This window comes from Eretmochelys imbricata, chromosome 4, assembly GCF_965152235.1.
Source record: "Eretmochelys imbricata isolate rEreImb1 chromosome 4, rEreImb1.hap1, whole genome shotgun sequence".
NCBI lineage: Eukaryota > Metazoa > Chordata > Testudines > Cheloniidae > Eretmochelys > Eretmochelys imbricata.
In genome coordinates, this window is record NC_135575.1 from 16,525,829 (window position 1) to 16,545,165 (window position 19,337).

Below are 19,337 nucleotides of genomic sequence, written 5' to 3' on the forward strand. Positions count from 1 at the left end.
TGTGCCACCGCCGTTCCCCTCCCCACTTCCGGCTCCGGCGCAGCCTGCGCGACCGCCATTCCCCTCCCCACTTCCGGCTGCCAAAGCGGTTACCGTCGTCACCACTCGCGTTCTTCCGGCCACTTCCGGTAGCGCAGCGCGTGCCTAGTGATGCCCTTCCTCTCTTCCGGTCGCTAACTGTTGTGCCCCCGCGATCTCCTTCCCTACTTCCGGCTGCCCCGCGTCCTCCCAGAGGTTCCCAGTGACCCCGCGGCAGAGGGCCGCTGCGCTGTGCCCACGCGGGAGCCAGCCGCGGACAGTGTGGACCCCATTGCCCCGGGAGAGCGTCGCCTGGGAGACGGGCCTGGACACGCCGGACACTCGGCGCCCCTGAGCGGCTCCTGCAGGCCCCCCCTCCCCAAAGCCCCAGGGGTTCCTGCGACTCCAGCCGCCCTGGCCGGTGGGGTTCTCATCGGCCCCTCAGCCTGGCCCAGGCTGTAGCCAGCTCAGCTGAAACGGAAGTGTGTCATGGGCTGTTTTCAATCGAGTTAAGCCAAAGGGACTGTGCTGACTCCGGGGGAGAACGCACCCTTGTTGCCTGTGAAGACAAGCCTTTTGAATGGGGAAGATTTGTCACCTTCCCCAGCCCGTGTAGAGCTTGCTAACAAAATGCAGGTGAAGAGGAGACAGCCTGGTTCAGTGGATAGGGTACAGGAGGGGGAGCCAGGAGGCCTGGACTCTATTCCCAGTCCTGCCACAACGTGGGATGTCGGATAAATCACTCCATCGCTCTATGTCTTAGCTAGCCACAGCTGTAAAATAAAAATCACAACACTTGCACACCTTTGTGTAGTGCTTTGAGATCTGTAGACCTAGTAGGAGTCCTAAGTATAATTAATAACAAAGATCTCATACTAAAAACAGAGTTTGTGTATTACCAGTTTTGGTCAGGGTGGGTCAATCAATGAGGAAAGCTGGAGAGAACACAGACTTCAGTGAGATTACCCTGGGGATAAATTTGGCTGGGATGGGATTTCTATCCTTCTTAACACTGTGCTACTCCAATAAGGTGCGTGGATGTGAGAGAGTAATTAAATTATGTGAGAGAGTAAATTCAAACCTCTTCAAGACTAAAATATCCAAAGGAAAAGCAAAAAATCAGACGTAATTGTAACAGAAGGTGCCAAAAAAAAAAAAGGCAATGAAATGTAGAATCAATATGACATTGCAGAACACCGTAGAAGAAATTGGCAGCTGCTTTGTCAGGCATCTCCATCATAGCACCACAAATTGCTTTCAACATGTCAAGTGATAGTCAATCGAGTGTACTTAGTGTTAGCTACCATCTGGTTTGCTAGTGAAACCAAGCCACTTCCAGATGTGATATTTAAGACATTATTGTAACTTCTGCTTGTGTTTGCCAGCTTAAGTGAATAAGGAATAAATTCAAATCTCTCAGCAGAGCACCACTCACATGCTTTCTGTATTCCAGATACACAGCAGTCAGCCACATCTAATATAAGTTCAATTTGTAGCTGCATGAAGCTATTCATTATGGTTGGATAGTTGGTTTTTTTTGCCACTATCTTACCCTCCTTTCTTCTGAAAAGTACTAGTATGCATTAATTACAGAGGGAAATATCACTAGATGAACCTTATGGGTGAGAAAATGAATTGGCTGCAGTTATCATTCTATCGATCATACAGGAGGACAAGTTTGGGTTCAGCTCACTTAGCACTGTGATACTGCAATACAACATCGTTGTGTCATGCTGCACATTCAGAAAAGGCCTGTGGTCTAGAACCCAATCTTTAGAGCACAGGGGAAAGATTTTGATTAGTGTTTGGCTTCAATGAAAGTTAAAGACAGAAGTCAGAGTTCTCTGGGTTTGTCCTCCCTACTTGTAAATGGTGAATTCAGATTTCTAATCTGAGCTGAGTTTCCCATTCCCCTCAGTCAGCTATGGACCACCCATTGACCTTGCAGCTCAGTTAATACAGGTGGAAAATTGGTTAGAAGATGACAGCTCATTTAAAAATCAGATACTGCTGTAAGATAAGGAAAGCAGGACTTTGCATGATTTACCTCCTGACTTGGCCAGAGGAATGGTCCAGTTTGGCCCAAGGGCATGTGATAAAAGATGTTTTCATGCTATGAAGGCCCTGGTTTGAGTCTTGCCTGTGACAATGTGCATGTTGCCCAGTCAGGGCTAAATCCTGCTCACCTTACTCAAATGAGTAGATCCAGGGATGTTAATAGGATGCTTTGTGTTGAAGTAATACAAGCAGGATTTGGCCCTCAGTAAGACTAGACACCATGCAGGGACTTTACTAACTGGTTAATCCTTTCTATTATATATGTTCTCCATTTGTCAGACAAGGGGGTAAGGGGTCAAATTTTCAGATGGCTTCAGCCCAGCTTTAAAATTTGACTGAGTGTGCAAGTTTTGCATTCATGTATCAAGTAATTGAATGCAAGTGTAGTAACTGCAGCTACATATATGTGTCCATAAGTTACACACACAATATTCAAGACCATATTTTAAACATATGGCCCTATAGTTGCATATTAAAGAAGGTTCCGTAGATAGTAAACTCTTTGGGCAGGGGCATTCTTTTTCTTCTTTGTTTGTACAGCACCTCACTCAACAGGGTCCTGCGTCCTGACTGGGGCTCCCAAGCATTACCACAATACAAACAATAAGCTGCATTTCCTTAGGGCGGAATCAGTGACACAAACTCTAAGAAAGCATTGTGAAATGCTGATTCTCCAGATAAGGTTTTATAATGTCTTGAAATTAAACTTCAGCTCTGCTGGATGAGTAGTAAGTAGATCAGGTACAGAATCATTATCAGCTTGCTCTGGAGTGTAAATGACACCATTATTATAAAAGGAATCCTTTTTGATCAGAATGACTGATCTAAAAAGGCTCAGTTGTGGTTAGAGCTGGCAGCTCTGTGCTGTTATTAGGCTAACATTTCTCAGACCTTGCAGGGATCCGTAATGAATGCTGCCAGGTGGAGGGAGATTTTTCAAGAGGAAATGAGCTCCCCACCCTGTTGGTGTTAAAAGTACATGCTCATTTTTTAGACGCCTTTTGGTAACAACCATTGCAATACCTCCCTGGGATTTAGCCTAACAGAAAGAGGAAGATCTGAAGTGCACCTGGCATCTGACTGCGTGTTAACTGAAACTGCTCGCTAACAAATTCCCTGTAACCAGACTGCCAAAGTGTCTCACACTCTAGAAGACCACAGAGTAAGGACAAGACAATACTTGAAAAATTATCTGGACAAATATGAGGGACAAAACAAGAACCGTCCTGACCTTTTGCCCTTTACAAAGACCCTCCATTTACATGTAAATGCCTCTTAAAATAGACCTGATGAATGCTCCCTGCAATTCAAGTTTTCCTTCTTAAGTTTTTTTCTGTATATATACGCACCTTCTTAGATCTCTCTCTTGGGTAGTAGGTTTTGTTCTTTGGAGGCAGGGATTGTGCCTTCATTTATATTTGTACAGCACCTAGCATGCTGTAGGTACTACTGGAAAACAAGAAGCAACTATTACATAAAGTTGACCTCTTAGGAATTTTTGTTTTCTCAAATTGTAACTCACCTAACATTTTGTTGCTTTTCTTTGCTAAATGCTGTAAACTATGGAGAAGTTAGGACTGGCCATTGTCAAAGGTGACTTAATGCATTACAAGCCTGCTTTGCATCTCACTGCACATGGATGTAAGTCAGGAGTACCTCCATGGAAGTCAATGGAGTGACATGGTAAAACTTGTGCGAGAGAAGTATCTTGCATGTTGGATTTCCTGCAGCACTGCACAAGGATACAGTATATATATATATATATATATATATATATATATATATATATATATATATATATATATATATATATTAGTCATATAAAGCTTTTATTTTTATGGTAGCATCCACTACATGCTAAGTGATTTCCAAACATTCATGAAGGGGCAGTCCTTCACCAAGGTGCTCACAATCTAAAAGGGGACAGAGATAAGGAGACAGAGGCTGGGGAAGGGGAATAACAAAGAGAGAATGTATATTCAAGTCCACTGCAAGCAGCATAGAGCCTTAAAGGTAGGAAGGTAGGGTGCTTGTAGATGAGCTGGGGGAGGGAGGAAGCTGCATGAAAGGAGGTGCAGAGAGGATCCTACGAGTAGCTGATGTAGGGAGACAGGGGCCGAGTGCAGGTCAGGAAGCAGTGTCCTGAAGGGAATCCCTCTGTAGCTCTCTCACTTCTTTTTTACAGCACCTTCACTGACTGACAACTTTCATTAGTGACTGTTTCAAGAAGCCTCCTTATTCTGGGGACCTAAGGGAGATGTAAGTGGTGCATAGGCCTTGTGCTACCTGTGCACAGTGGTGAATTTAACCCTCCATGCCCTACGAAAATGCTTTGGGGGAGCAGCAATGTTACACAGCAGTGTAGGACAGGAGCTGGAGAAGCACACTGCATCTAGTTGAGATGGCAGAGATTGGTGAGGAGGATGCCTATGAGCAACTGTGGGCTGGACTTTGGCCAAAAAAATCTCTACTTTTGTGAACGTGCCAGGGGACCTTTATTATCATGAGAGATCAGAATCCCCATTTTACCTCTCATCTGAAAGAAAGCACCTCCATCAGGAGAGCACCCCATCCCTATGAAGGGCCAAGTTCTGCCAGCACCTGGTACTGTACCTCTGCAATGCTGATATTTCCTCTCTGGTGCTGGAGGTCTCATCCTAGTGCTGTCCAGACCCAGCAGTGCTCAGCTTATGAGAGCCGGTGAGATCATAGCTTGCCAGGGGATGCCTACAGGGGTACTGGAACAATACCTAGAATGAGGAGCACGGATCAACGTTCATGTCGCACTCCCCCTCAGTACCCAGCCGATGCCAGGAAAGCTAATGAACCAACCAGTGGACCAAATTCAGTGATGATGAATCCTGGTCACGAGCCATCTGAAGTACATTGCGCATATGCTAAGAGTAATACGTAGAATAATTAACTTCAGCAGTTATGCCAGATTAGGCCCATTGTTTGTATTATGTAATTTACAAGATACAACAGTGTCTAAAATCTGGCGTAACTGGGTAATGCAATGGGCCTAAAGTGGCGTTCCAGGGGTAGTGCCCACACTCCTTCAGTAGGTACTTTAGCTATATTGTTTGAACAAATTCTGTTTTGGGACTGGCTATTCAGGGCCAGATCTTTAGTGGGTGTAAACTGGCATAGCTCCATTGAAGTCTATGCAGCTATGCTGATTAACACCAATGAAGGATGTGGCCCTTCGCTTGTGCAATTTTTAAGCTATCTTTATTTGCCTTCTTGTCTACATGAATGTTTCCTTTTACAGTTTCCACTCTCAGTCACGAGAGGCACCTAATCTATTCTCCCACCCTTTTAAAGGGGGAGGTGGAGAAAATCAAACACAGATTGACTGAAGTAATTCTCAAAAAGAAAAGGAGTACTTGTGGCACCTTAGCCACAAGTCCTCCTTTTCCCTTTGCGAATACAGAGTAACACGGCTGCTACTCTGAAACCTGAAGTAATTCTGTCATTGACAAATGCAGAGAGGCATGGCAGAATGAGTCATAGTAAATTATGTCTGATGCCCACAGAAACACTAATCTGGTAAGTGAAGCTGACATATACCAAACCCAGCAACAGTTCTATGTGAAACAAGTCCAGGTGCTAGTTTGTTTAAAAACCAAACCACGCAACAGGTGCAGCTTTTCTTATTAATATAAATATCTAACCACAGGGGGAAAAACAGGAGACCTGTCAAACTAACATTAAAGTTGACTTAGATGGCAAGAAGATTCAGTAATAAAGATTTAAGGCTGAAAATTCAGGTTGACACTCCAGCCTTCACTCAGCACTTGTCTACACACACAGTTAATGGACTGTAAACAGGGTGTAAATCTAACCCACGCTAGCTGCCACTGACTGTCTGTCTGTGTGGACCCGGCTGACATGCACGAACACTTCCTGAGTGGGTTTTGATGTAGCCCTGCTTCAAAGTGAGGTAGATCAACATGCACTAAGGAGCTGCAGTGCGTGGCAGCGGGGTCCACACAGACAGTTAATGCGTGGCAGGCTAAAGTGGGGTAGATTTACACCCCACTTTAACACAAGCTAAATGTTCCCATCATCATCTTACCTCTAATAACGATAATGGATGCTAGTAGTTAAGGTTGCAAAACAGTTTCTTTTGTCGTCCTTTTTGCACATGCTCACCTTCCCGAGCAAGGGCTGGCAAGCGTCCCAGGGATGCAGTTGCAACGGAGTCCTTTTGCTTGGAGTGAGGAGGAGGTGAGAGCACCATGAACTGAGGTACTGCTTATTTCCTCTCTTGCGCCAGGCCAGCTCACTGGCTGGCACATCGAGGGGCATGGAGCCATGGCTCTGACCTCTCTCCAACCCACCCCCTCCTGCCCACTTACACACAGGGTGGGGTGGAGGGACAGCCCCTGCTCAGCCCCTGCTTTCACCATGCCCATGCCAGTGCCACGATCAGTGTGGGTCCCGTGCGGCTGTGCGTGGACCTGGGGACTTCCTCTTACAGCCTGCATAGAACCAAGGCCCTATAGGCTTTCAATCAAAAAAAGCTGAGAGCGTGAGCCTTCTGTCACTGAAGTCAGAGGCAAACCAGGGGGTGAAGTCTGGCTCCAGTGACGTCAATGGCAAAACTCTTATTGACTTCCATGATCAGGATGGGTCAATGGGCAGGGGCCTGGATTTCACACTCTAACTTTAGTGGGAGCAAGATCAGGCGCTATATGGTCCACACTGCAATGCTGCGAATCCCAGGAACTCAAAAATCGTGAGTCAGGCTTCCAAGATCTTGAGGGTTTTTTTGAAAAATAAATCAATAAAGTTTGGGTTCATTTTCTTTGCCTTTTTGCTTCATGATCCTTTAGGGCTCACATTTTAAAGATTTTTGCTGCAATCCTGAAGGCTGGAAACTTTAATTTTTAAAAAAATTAAAGCTGAGAATCTCCTATAATCACATGCCTCGCTTCAGAAGCAAAGCTGTTTGGATACCAGTAAATACATAAAAAGTAAAGTGCCTGGCATGCAGCTGAAGCAGTCTAATCCCAAAATAAGGGTCCAATCTGAGTGTGCAGGGGAGGAGGGTAGGGGGTATGTGCACAGTCAAGATTAGGCTCTCAAGAACATAATTTGCTAGGGTGCCTAAAGTTAGTGTCCTAAATCCATCTTTCGGCTTCTAAAAATAAGTGGCCTGATTTCCAGGGGTGCTGCCGACTGAACTCAGCAGGATCACCCAGGATGTAAATCAGCACCTAATTTTGCCCTTGGGGACTACATAGTTCTAAAATATTCATGGATGTTGACCTTTGATTTTTTATTTTTTTTTTGATTAAACCCTCCTGCATAGGCAGAACTGGCCAGAATCAGCCTCCTTTGCATATTCTGCTTTCTGCTGCTTTCGGGTTTTTTTCTTTAAACCTATCTTTGGATTATCGAACAGCTGACCGAAACAAATAGCAGTTGGAGAACAGAAACTCCCTCATGGTTAACTCAAGCCTATTTTTAAACCTGTGCTAAAGGTGGAGCTCAGCAGGAATCCAACAGCAATAGCATAAGAAAGCGCCATATAACATCTAGCTGGAAATGCTGTCTAGATATCTTGGTATACAGAAGAAGAGACAGAAGAGCAACTTCTGTTTTTACAGATAGGCAGCCCCACTGACTGGACTGGGGGCTGCACAGATCTGAGACACAGCGGGATTAAGCCAAAAGAATTGCGACAAAATGAAATGATGATGGAAGTTGTGACTGACACCTGCCCGTCCCCCCAGTGGGGAAGCCTTGCATTAAGATACTTGTTAATCCAGTACGAATGCTCTTTGCATTGTGCCAATGTCCCAAGATGCATCTGTGTTCAATCCTGCCCCTCTTACAGTCGATGACAAAACTCCCATTGACTCTAATAGGTGCAGGATCTGGATCACAGTTAGTAAGACGTGGAGTGAGGGAAGACAGCATGCGAGTAGTTATCCTACCAAGGGCACTATGTGTCCAAGACACATTCCACGCACAAACACTTTAAATCTAGATCTCCCTGGCAGCAAGGTCTAGTGGGTACAGCCTCAAATGGGAGTGAAGAGATTTGATGGTGTTCTGTTCATGGCTCTATTATTAATTTGCTTTGCTATGCCTCATTTTTACCCTCTGTAAAGTGGAGGTGGGGGAATAATTTTTACCACCTCTTTTGTAAGATGCTCTGAGACCTATGGGTGAAATGAAGTTGGACAAGTCACTTAGTCTCCTTGTGCCTCTGTTCTCTGTGGAAAGGGGGTGCTGGAGAGGAGATGGACACTGTCACGATAAAGTCACCCATTGAAATGACACCCCTGTCACTGAGTTGATCATGGGATCTACACCCCGTAACCGAAGTGCATTGGTATCCTGTGGGGGCGTCAGAAGGGAAGAGGGGTTCCCCAATCTGCCTATGCAGACATTAACAGGCAAGGAAAGGTACAATGACTACTGCCTAATCATCTCTTAGCTTGCCTAAGCAGAGAGGCAGTGCTCTGTAGCAGATAAAGCACCAGGGTGGGATTCAGGAAACCTGAGTTCTATTTCCAGTTCTGTCACTTCACTTCTGTTTATCCTTCATCCTTTATTTAGATTATAAACTCTCTGGGGCAGGGACTGGCTCTTCCTATGTATCTGTACAGTGCCTAGTACAATGGGGCTCTGAGCCTGAATCCTCCAGCTGCTACTACAGTACAAATAATAGTAGCCCGAACACGTGATTTTAAAGTCAGATTTCTCAGGACATCTCAGGACTAGAAGCAAGAGTGGTGCTCCACTGTCAATCTGGAAATCACTCTCCTCCCCAACCCCCCACTTGTAGCCCTCTGCGTAACTGCCTGTAAACATGTCACTGGTCTAGGAATGAACATGATCAATCCTGGCCCTCGTGCCAGCATAATTTGGTGCCCCTTTGGGATCCTTTGCTGTCCTACTGCTTGCTTGGCAGCACACCAAGTTAAAAGTGCTGCAATAATTCTACCCATCAGTAGATCTTTGAAAGAACCAAATCTTCCCTTGAGCATTAAACCAATTGCAGTGTCTGGTTTCAACACCCCCAACCACATCTTACAGCGGTGTTTGAGAGCTAGCACCCTGGGCTGTTATTTTAGGAAACAAATAGCTCTATCATTTGCACACACCCTTATAGGCAGATGACACTCCTCTAAACTCAAGATCTTCAAAAGAAGGGAAGGCAGGATGAAGACCTCTTTGTTACTGTGGGGAGTCCTGGCAGTTTTCTTGGGGGCTGCTCTTGTGGCAGGTAGGTGTGAAATGAAATGAAGACCATTATAAATGATGCTTAACTATAAACTTGCATTTGGGTAGCTGTGCTGAACAGTCACCTGTCATCAGTGATCTTAATAGGCAGGCAAGGCAAGCCTCTTTCTGCTAGGTCCGGACCCAACACCCACTGAAATCAATCTGCACTGGACTTGACTTGGGGCCTTGGTCTGTCTCTGCACCCAAAGAGTGATGTTTTGAAAAATCCCTGTTGCAGTGCTAAGGGAGTGATCGCTAGCTACTCAGTAATGCCTTAGTATTAGCTGTGTGGTTCTCAGACCTTTGTACTGGTGACCCCTTTCACACAGCAAGCCTCTGAGTGCAATTCCCCTTATAAATTAAAAAACTTTTTAAATATATTTAACACTATTATAAATGCTGGCGGTGAAGCGGAGTTTGGGGTGGAGGCTGACAGCCCACAACCCCCCCATGTAATAACCTCACGACCCCCTGGGGGGTCAGAACCCCCAGTTTGAGAACCTCTGTTTTAATCAGAGGTTCTGCATCAATGAGCTGAAAGTGCAGGTGTTTTCTCTTCCTCCCACTTGGGAAGCTCACAAGGCTGACTTTGCCTAACTAGAATTAAAGGCTTCTAAATACTTCTTTCTGAATGTATCTGCCTGTTACAATGGGGCTGGATTCTGACCTCACTGTAGTTTTACAGCACGTAACTCTGCTGATTTAAATGGAGATATTCCTGGGTTACACTTGTCTAAGTGAGATAAGAATCTTGTCCATACAGAATAGAAAAATGGTGCCCCTTTTTTTACACAATGGTGTAACTTAGGTCAAATTCTTCTCTGTATTCTATTCCGCTGTTAATTGGAACAGTACACCCCCAGGGTCCATTACATCCTGCATTTTCTCTAATCTTGCTAACATTAAGGCTACATTTTGCATTAATTTATAATTTCTTTAAAAGTATTGATTTCATAGAGATGTAGCTGAGTACAGAATTTGGCTGCAGGAGTGTACAGTAATCGGTGACAGTGGTCGATTGTCAAATATGCACCAGGTCAACCGAGAGTTGAACTTGCTTCTTCTCATTGGAATTATTACAGCCTCTAATGTGTGTGCAAGTCACAGTGAAGTCTATGTGAGCTAAGTGCCTCTCTGGGAGCATAATTTGGCCCATTTGTTTTTAAATGAATCCATTTTGGGTCTAATTGGATTTATTCTTGCTTTAATAATGGAAACGGTTTAAAATTCAGCAGTGCGTGAGCAGCCATTTTGCAATTTCTTTGCTTCTTTAATATGCTGCAGATGATTGTTTATGAATTTTATTGAATGCCATATCCATATATCATGGCATTTTACTTGACAACCCAATGTTAAGAGAGACATTTCTCAAATCCATTTTACACTCAGCCACATGCAGAATAGATTTATCCAACCTCCAGTCATTCATAAGCAGCTCTCCTGATGCCCTGTTTAACCACTGCTAAACTTTGACAGGTTTCAGAGTAGCAGCCATGTTAGTCTGTAGTCGCAAAAAGCAAAGGAGTACTTGTGGCACTTTAGAGACTAACCAATTTATTTGAGCATAAGCTTTCGCTACAGCTTATGCTCAAATAAATTGGTTAGTCTCTAAGGTGCCACAAGTACTCCTTTTCTTTTTGCTAAACTTTGCTTTTCCTAAGGAGTCTTTGTTGCTCCACTGGGACATGCAGACATTATTATATAGCTGAAGTGCCAGGGATGATGGTGTATTTTCACTTTTGTGATTTATAAGATGTATTAAATTTTACAAAAATTATAGAGCAATTATTATTACATATAATTACATTTATTATTAATTATTAATTATTATTATTATAAGTGAAGTCAATGGAGTTACACCACAGGGATGAATCTGGCCCATTATTTTTAGCGTACCGTAACAGTCTTTAGAGCATGTCTTCCTAAATGTTCACTAATGATTTGCTCTGAATAATACAGTTACAGAATTAGGGCCTGATCCAAAGCCTGGCTAAGCTAGTGGGAGTCTACTGACTTCAGTGGCCTTTAGATCAAACCCTTGGGGAGAACAGTAACAGACGCAATACATAATACAGTTACAAAACGGCAGAGGGAGATGGAGAGGAAGAAGAAAAGGCTATAGAGGTGAAATCTGAAAAGAGATCAAGAATCACAGAGGCAGAGACACAGTAAGGCTCGATTCTTTCAGAGGAAAGGACACTTGTTTCATCAGTTACCTAGATTGTGGAGGGGGCAGAGAGCAGAGAAGGATAAGGGCCATGAAACCTGACTCATAGTTATATGTCAAATACGATTATGGAGTTCTGTATTTTGGGCCTGTAGTAAGGGGATATGAAAGTACTATGGCATCAGAAGAGTACAGTGTAAACAGAATTATACTCTAGCTACATTCTTTGCATTACATTAGTGCCTACAGGTCTCTAAGTAGGGTGGGGCTCCATTGGACTAGGTGCTGTCTCTCACTGTGTGTCTCTACAATACCTGCCCCAAAGAGCTTCCTGCTTAAATAGACTGCACAGGGGTGGGGATGGGAAATGAGGCATATAGAGGTGAAGTGACTTTCTCAAGGTTACACAGCAGGTCAGTGGCAGACCCAAGAACAGAACCGCAGGACTCCTGAGTCCCAGGGAACTGCTCTAGCCACTCGATAACAGTGCCTTTATTTCTTGTGAGGAATGGGCTTGCAGAGGCTTCAGTCAGAATTAAAACAGCACCAGAGGGCAGTTAAGAAGGGAAAGTCTTTGGAATGTGCAGGAATGGGAAGCTCTGAATCCTGGGCAACACTTAGCATCTGAAATGAGATGCTGCCTCTAAGTTTGCACTCACACACTGGGTACAATCCCCTGCACGTGCCACCCATAGAATTCTTCACTTGTGGGAGCCCGTGACAGGGCACAAAAAAATGTTCACGCAGCAGGTGCACTCAAGCGTTCAACGGTGTGTGCAAAAGACCCCGCAGAAAGCCAGCTCTGTGGTGACTCAAAGAACGCCATTCTCCGGCCTTCACGGGGCCACTTCAGGACTATGAAACTTTTGAGTCCCATGAAAAAGTAGGGGCTTAACTTAAGTGGGGCCTAAGGGGTACGTCCCAGCTCAAGCAGACAGACAGACGTGTCCTAGTTCTGCTCAAGCTCGTACACTACAAAACAGCAGGGTGGCCAGGGGTAGCCCGGGCTAGCCAGCTGAGTACAGACCTGCCCAGCCCCCCGGATACATAGTTGGGTGGCTGGCCCAAGCTGCCAGCAGCGCTGCTGTGGCCACTACTCTGCTATTTTTAACCCGCGAGCGCAAGCTGAGGAAGCACATCTGATATCTGTCTGCTTCAGCTAGGAAGCACACTCTGTGAGATGGGGGATTCCCAGAGTTGGGGGCGGGGGTCCCTAGGCCCAGCCATGTGCCTCAGCAGACAGCCACAAACCTCCCTCCTAGGAGGCTGGGAGTCAACCCCTGGCGCGAGCACCAGGTTAACAACACAACAACACGTGTATCTAACTCAGGAGCAGACCCAGGTCAGGTTCTCTGGTAGGAGTTACACAGCGGCGCCCCACCCGTGTCCTGCACCTCTCCTCTGGGGTTAGTCAAGCCTGTCTGCTGTGCGCTCTGAGGCTGCCACGGATTGTGAGCTCAAACTGGTGTGTCTAGTGTCTTGCCCTGTGGTCTCAGCTCTGCATGCTGCGGGTCAGTAAGATCCCCTTTGGCCGGCGGCAGCAGCTGGCAGCTCTCCTCCAAGCAGCTCCTATGTCAGGTTCAGTCTCTCCCCAGCTCAGGGTACTGCTGCTCCTGCTCAGCTCTTTCTTTTCTCTCGCCCCATCTCAGTCTGACTCTTATTCCCTCTGCCACCCACCTCTGTTCATTGGCTCAAACCCTCCCAGCTGATCCATAGTTAATGCTGGGTCCTTGTTTTTGGAGTGGCTTTTCCTCCCCCCACAGCCAGTCTCAGTCTTTTCTTTTTCCTGCCTGATCCCCAACAAACTAGGAGTGGGAAGGGATCCTGAGGCTGACTCTTACCAAGTGGCTCCAGCCCCAACGGCCAGAGTCCTCTTTCAAACCCGGTGAATGCTCCAGCGGTGCCCCACATACCGTCTGGGACCTGGCTAGATATTTGCAGCTGTATTTCGCCAGTCTGCACACAGGTTTGCAGTTCTGGTGGCACATGTACAATCAGGCACCCATATTGCACTGAAGTTGGTTTCTACCTTTGGAGAACTGTCCCTGAGTGTTGGCGGGTCAAACCCTGCTATCGTCACCAGGTGCATTGCGAGCAAAGTCTATGGATCTGTTTCTGCTATGGGTGAATTTGGCCTTGTAAAGACAAAGTCACTACTTAGGAGATATAAAAATGCCCAAACTTTAGCTGAAGGGTTTCAGAATTGCCAGTGGGAACTCCCAGCTGACCATTGTGTTCTCCCTCTGCTTTGGAGGAGTAACTATGAAGTTAGGACTGATTCTGACAGTGCTGCTGAAGCTGCCCAGTGTAGGGCGGACCCCACCACCCTGAGGAGAGGCTGGAATGCTGGTGGGATTGTTACTGCTCATGCTCCAGCCAGCTTTGGGATGGCAGAGCTCTGTGTTGGTCCTAACGTACAGAAGTGGGGTAGTGGTTTCCCTTTAAATAGCTTGTGAACTCTCTATTGGCCCTTGTGGTCTTCTGTTTCAGAAGCCAGTGTGTATATGAGACTAGGCTTTCCATGTTATTTATGTTTAGGATACACAGGTATTTGGACCATACTCGATCCATTGTGGTTCCCTCATATTCTGCGTAAGAAGCAAAAGACAACCCTTGAGCTGCCAGGCATGCAGCAGAACATCTTCCTTGGCTAACGCTGGGGTATTGGCACAGGTTCTTCACTCCTGTTTAACAGGAAACCTGCACCTTTCGTCTCTCAGACCCTCTCCAGCTATGCATCATTTCTGGCTTCCTTCCCTACTGCCTCCCCATTTCAGACCCAGCTGTTCGAGTAAGTGGTGAAAGGAGACCACGCTGACTTTGGGGCTGAGCAGTGAGGGATTCAGTTTTGCAGGAGGGCCTGCAATGACTGAACAGATGTTAGATGAGAACCACATTGGACATTACTGAGCGGTTGATAAGATGTCCGAACAATACAGTAAATCAATTCCAGGAACTGGCAAGAATTTTCTTTTCTCTTGTTTTTCTCTCCTTTTAAAACCCATCCTGTGTTCCCAGGTTATGAGGATGAGGAGGCGAAAGAGCACGTCCTAGTTGATAACAAGTGTAAATGTGCAAGGGTGACCTCAAGGTTTGTCCCTTCTAAAGACAACCCCGAGGAAGAAGTCCTGGTGAGAAACATACGAGTCATGTAAGTGGCAAACAATGCTTGATCTGAAGTAGGTAAAGATGAGGTGACACGGCCCACCAGGTTCCTTTTCTTTGTCTCACTTCAGCATATTAGTTATGGGACATGATCGTGTTTCATTATGTCCTGGTTTTCATGTTATAGTGTAAGTAATTAGGATTTCATTGACACCCACCTAGTGCTCTGATGGGCTGTAGTGTACAGTACCGTAGATTAGTGGAAAATGGTCCAAGTCACACTACATGTTGCTGAATTCCAGCTGCATGGTGCTTTTTCCATCAGTCCAAAACACAGCTCAGAAATGTTTCTGAAGGGTTGACAGTAGCTTTGTAAGATACATGGAAGGAGACAAGAGTAGCCTTTCTCCTGTCCTGATAATGAGGGACACTGGCTGGCACAGAACATAGGATTGCCATTCCAGAGTGGACTCCTGGTCCAAAAAATCTGAGAGTTTGTCCCTGGGAGAGGCCAATGCCGGATTTCTCAGGGAATGCCAAACTCCCATGCTGCAATCAGCTAATTAATTGTCTGCTCACAGGGCCTAATTCTGCACTCTTTACTCCCACTGAGTGAGGGACGTTTTGTCTGAGTAAGGAGGGCAGCACTGGAGCCATGGGAGTTCAGGAAGGGCTCACTTTAAGAAAGGGAGCGAGTCAGTCACCCACCCACCCAGCCACCTGAAAGTGAGCTAGTCTCATATGTGTTGTGTCCCAGTTTCCACCAGCTCAAGAGAGGGCAAGAGGAACATCAGTGCCATGATGTCATTACTGAAAGCATAATCTGTGGCAAGTGGCACTTGTGGAAATTGTTCCATTACTCACTAGTGGCCTAACACGGTGCAATGCTTTGACACTCTCCAGTCTTTCCATGGTGGTGTCTGGCAATGATGCAAGAAAGACCCTGTTGCTCTTGAGGGTATTTGAAGGCTCAGTCAGGTATAACACATATCCGTTCTACAGATCAAGTATCTGAAACTTCATGGGGAGTGGAAGGGGAAGAGATGAAAATATCTGAACACAGAACAAGATAAGAACTTGGATTCTGTGAATCAGAATAATCATGACACATTGTGGAGCTTGCAGAATTCATTAATTTGTGGTCACTTGATAGTCCTGTTCTTTTTTTTTTTCCCCTTAGAGTCCCCCTGATGAGCAGACAGAATATCACTGATCCCACCTCACCAGTGAGAACCACCTTTGTCTACCGGCTGTCTGAGCTGTGAGTAATTGTCTTTACTGCATTAATTTCAGAACACTTTGCCCTTCCATCACTCTGTCCAAACATCAATGAATTAATCCTCACCACATCCCATTAGACAGATATGGGAATTGAGGGAGAAGTTTTGTGGCTTGTCCAAAGTCACGGGAATTCTGCTACAGAGCTTGGGAACAGAATCCCCAACCGCCACTCCAGTGACTTAACCACAAGCCTGTCCTTCCTATGGAGTGGAAATTCAGGATTTACCATGGTGAATTTAGGTGTAGAAACTAAACAAATCCCTTCATAAAAGGTCATTTTTTAAAATAGTGCCATGATGCACAGAGCACCAATACATTAAAATCCAATTCCCATGTGAGATCATGGGGCAAAAGCAAGACCTTGACTTCTAGCATAGACAGTGATGAAGCTGACAGGGATCTCACCTCTGCACAGAGCCTGCTCAGGCTAAGGCTGACTCCAATGTGTGTGAGATTCAGTGTAAATGTAAGATGTTGGGTCAAATTCTCTGCTGCTCTAACTCAGGATTTTATCCTGAGTCTTGAAATATTTGGTGTTTTAAGTAAAGTTCCAGCTCCTGGAGTCCTGTGATCAGAGGAGAATCACAGTTTTCATTGAAGATGAAAGTGAGTTTCTAGCCCTCATGGTTGCAGAGAAAAGCTTGAAAAAGTGACCCAACTGCACGCTGAAGGCTCAAAAACTGAAAAGCAAATAAAAAGAAACCCACGTTTATTGTTAACCAACCTCATCATTTTGGGGACCTGACTCATCATTTTTGAAGGTTTGGGGGCTGGCCCTGGTGCCAGAGAATTGGGCCATTTGCTCCTAAATCAGGATAGGGCCTGGCTGCTCCAGCAAAGCCCGACTGACGTGTGACTGCCAAAGTAGCAATGAGGACTTGAGCCCTCTCCTGTGCGGTGGCCTCTTTCAGTGACCACTGCCTAACATGCATTCCATCCTATCTGTCTTCCAGCTGCAAAAAATGTGATCCCACAGAAGTGGAGGTAGGTGACCAGGTAGTTACTGCTGAGCAGAGCAACAACTGCAGCAATTCTGATACCTGCTACACCTATGACAGGAACAAGTGCTACACCACGACCTTCCCGTTTTTCTACGGCGGGGAGACCAACACCCTCCAAGCAGCCCTGACTCCAGAATCCTGCTACGCTAATTAGATTAAACCACTGCTGTTAGAGTGCCTGGTTATTCTGTAATCTGCCCCCACAGACCAAAACACATTTATGTTAGCATGGTAAGAAAGACAGTGTCTGAAATATCAGCTCCTCACAGTTAATGTGTTAGCTACATGAAAAGTAATGCCTTCCTTCTATAGCACATGGTGGTTATAAATATAACGGAATAGTTAAGCCAATTATGGCTGGTGGGAAAAATCCTATATTGTGGGGCAGATCCTCAGCTGGTATAAATCAATGTAACTGCCTTGAAATCATGGGAGCTACACTAACTTACCCCAGTGGGGGATCTGGCTTGGACAGTTTTCATTCAGTCCTCCTTCAGACAAGACTTTCATTACAGTCAGTGGGAGTTTTGCCCTAGTAACAAAGGCAGGATTTGTTCTTCTCTCTGTACATAGAAACAGTGAAATCCAAATGCCATGCCAGTGTTTGGATTCAGATTTCCACAGTTATGTTTTCCAAAGCAATTTCTCCAATGTCATGGTCTTTTTGGTTAATACAATACCTTTTAAAGCCCCGAGAGATAACGCCACTGCACATAAAATATCAGTGTGCAATTTGAGATGGCCCCTTGTTTGTGTTCTTTTGGAAACCCCCCACTTAAATTATCTAAAGTAATCCTTTGCACAAACTTTAAGTAACACAAGACCATATTGTTACACTTCCACCTGCGAGCATAATAGAAATCAGTGCCATTATTGAGAAGGAGGCCGTTCAGGACGGGGCTTTCAAAGATGCCTATGGGATTTGGAAACCCACTTTCTATTAATCCCTTATGTGGCTTTGAAAATCACATTCTCAGTGTATCTCAGCATATTTAGAGAAGACTGAAGATGCTGCTGCTCTTGAGTATTTTTAAATGGTGCCAAAATATCATGTGTTACAGGAATGGTACATTATTCTTTCACTATATATTTGAGATTGAGCTACTGCCCAGTGATATTTCACTGCTCTGTGTTTCCATGCTGACAATTATTAATGCTGTCTCCAATTCATCTAACACTGTGGAGAACCACTTATTTCTTTCAGTTTAAAGAAATAAATAAATGGTCTAGGTCCTGATTCTGCATTCAGAGGTGCACTGGCGGCCTTTGGGCTTACACGATCTGATTGCAAGAATGGGGCCCTAGTTAGGGCTTCCTTCCAGTCCTCTACACCAGATTCCTTTCTCTTGTTTGTAGAAGGAATTCTCACCTATCAAAGAGGCTGATATTACGTCGCACCATTCATCACATTTGAGTGCGTCATACCTTGTGTTTTCACTAGGTAGTCATATATGAAAGTCCATAAACTGTGTGCAGCATTACCCCTGAGAAGGCTCATACATTCCTCCCCATTATAAAAATTGGTTGCACATCCCTAGACTATTCTGAGAAACCCTGGCATATTTCGTGTTGTAACAAAATAGAGCAAGAGCTATGTACCCATGATTTCAGCTTTGTTAGCAAGATTGAAATAATTAAATAGATTTTTCTGCAACTATCTGTGTGTGAATTGTAAATGGTATTAAAAGGAAGAATCTGGTCTCTACTGGTTTTCCTCCAATCTTCAAGGTGAAGAAGAAGAATTTGCACTAAATAACTGACTATAGTTATGGCTCCATGTCTGTCACGGAGGTCTTAGAAGTCACAGATTCCCTGACTTTCCATGACCTCCATGATTTCTGCAGCGGCCAGTGACGCTGATCCCAGGGCCGCCCCAAGCAGCTGGCTCTGGGGCCAGCTGCTCAAGTGGCCCCAGGGACAGCCACATGGGGTTTAGTCAGGGGTATTTTTAGTATAAGTCATGGACAGGTCACTGACTGTGAATTTTTGTTTATTGCCCATGACCTGTCCATGACTTTTACTAAAAATACCCATGACTAAATTGTAGCCTTAATTATAGTTACAGGCAAACTCATCGTGATGTATTGATTAGATGCTTATACTTTCATCAAGGAATTTCAAAGATGCAATGAAGCTCCATTGCTTTATCATATCAAGATCCATCCTACATCAGTGGGAATGTTCAAAGTACTCAACACATTGTATGAAAGGGCCACTGTGAGCCAGTTTAGACCCTAATCCTGCAGTTCATGTATGGCACAGAGGTGTACCTGCATGTTGTAAATTGCAGGATCTTACTGTGTGGCTGGCATAGTAGGTCTGTACAGCATGATTGCCTTCAAATAGAAACCCAAACAGTGCTTGTCATCAGGGCTGTCCATTCAAATCCAAAACACCTTCCCTACCGACAAGATGACAATCTTTATAGCACCCACATTTGGTCAACAAAATAAGAGGCCACAGAA

General features: G+C 45.1%; 1 protein-coding gene across 1 annotated transcript; it reads left to right on the forward strand.

Annotated features, from left to right (window-relative positions):
* Positions 1-9,185: 9,185 nt before the first annotated feature.
* Positions 9,186-18,571, forward strand: JCHAIN (joining chain of multimeric IgA and IgM). The gene is made up of 4 exons (XM_077814902.1): positions 9,186-9,319; positions 14,504-14,636; positions 15,771-15,851; positions 16,825-18,571. The coding sequence occupies exons 1-4, from the start codon at positions 9,256-9,258 to the stop codon at positions 17,024-17,026; spliced, it is 480 nt and encodes a 159-aa protein (XP_077671028.1). The 5' UTR covers positions 9,186-9,255; the 3' UTR covers positions 17,027-18,571.
* Positions 18,572-19,337: the final 766 nt, after the last annotated feature.

Bases quoted from the DNA above. Each gene is read 5' to 3' on its own strand.
- JCHAIN (XM_077814902.1), top strand. From the start codon at position 9,256: ATGAAGACCTCTTTGTTACTGTGGGGAGTCCTGGCAGTTTTCTTGGGG. The intron at 9,320-14,503 runs GTAGGTGTGAAA...CTGTGTTCCCAG, and splicing joins GGGGGCTGCTCTTGTGGCAG to GTTATGAGGATGAGGAGGCG. The intron at 15,852-16,824 runs GTGAGTAATTGT...TCTGTCTTCCAG, and splicing joins GTCTACCGGCTGTCTGAGCT to CTGCAAAAAATGTGATCCCA.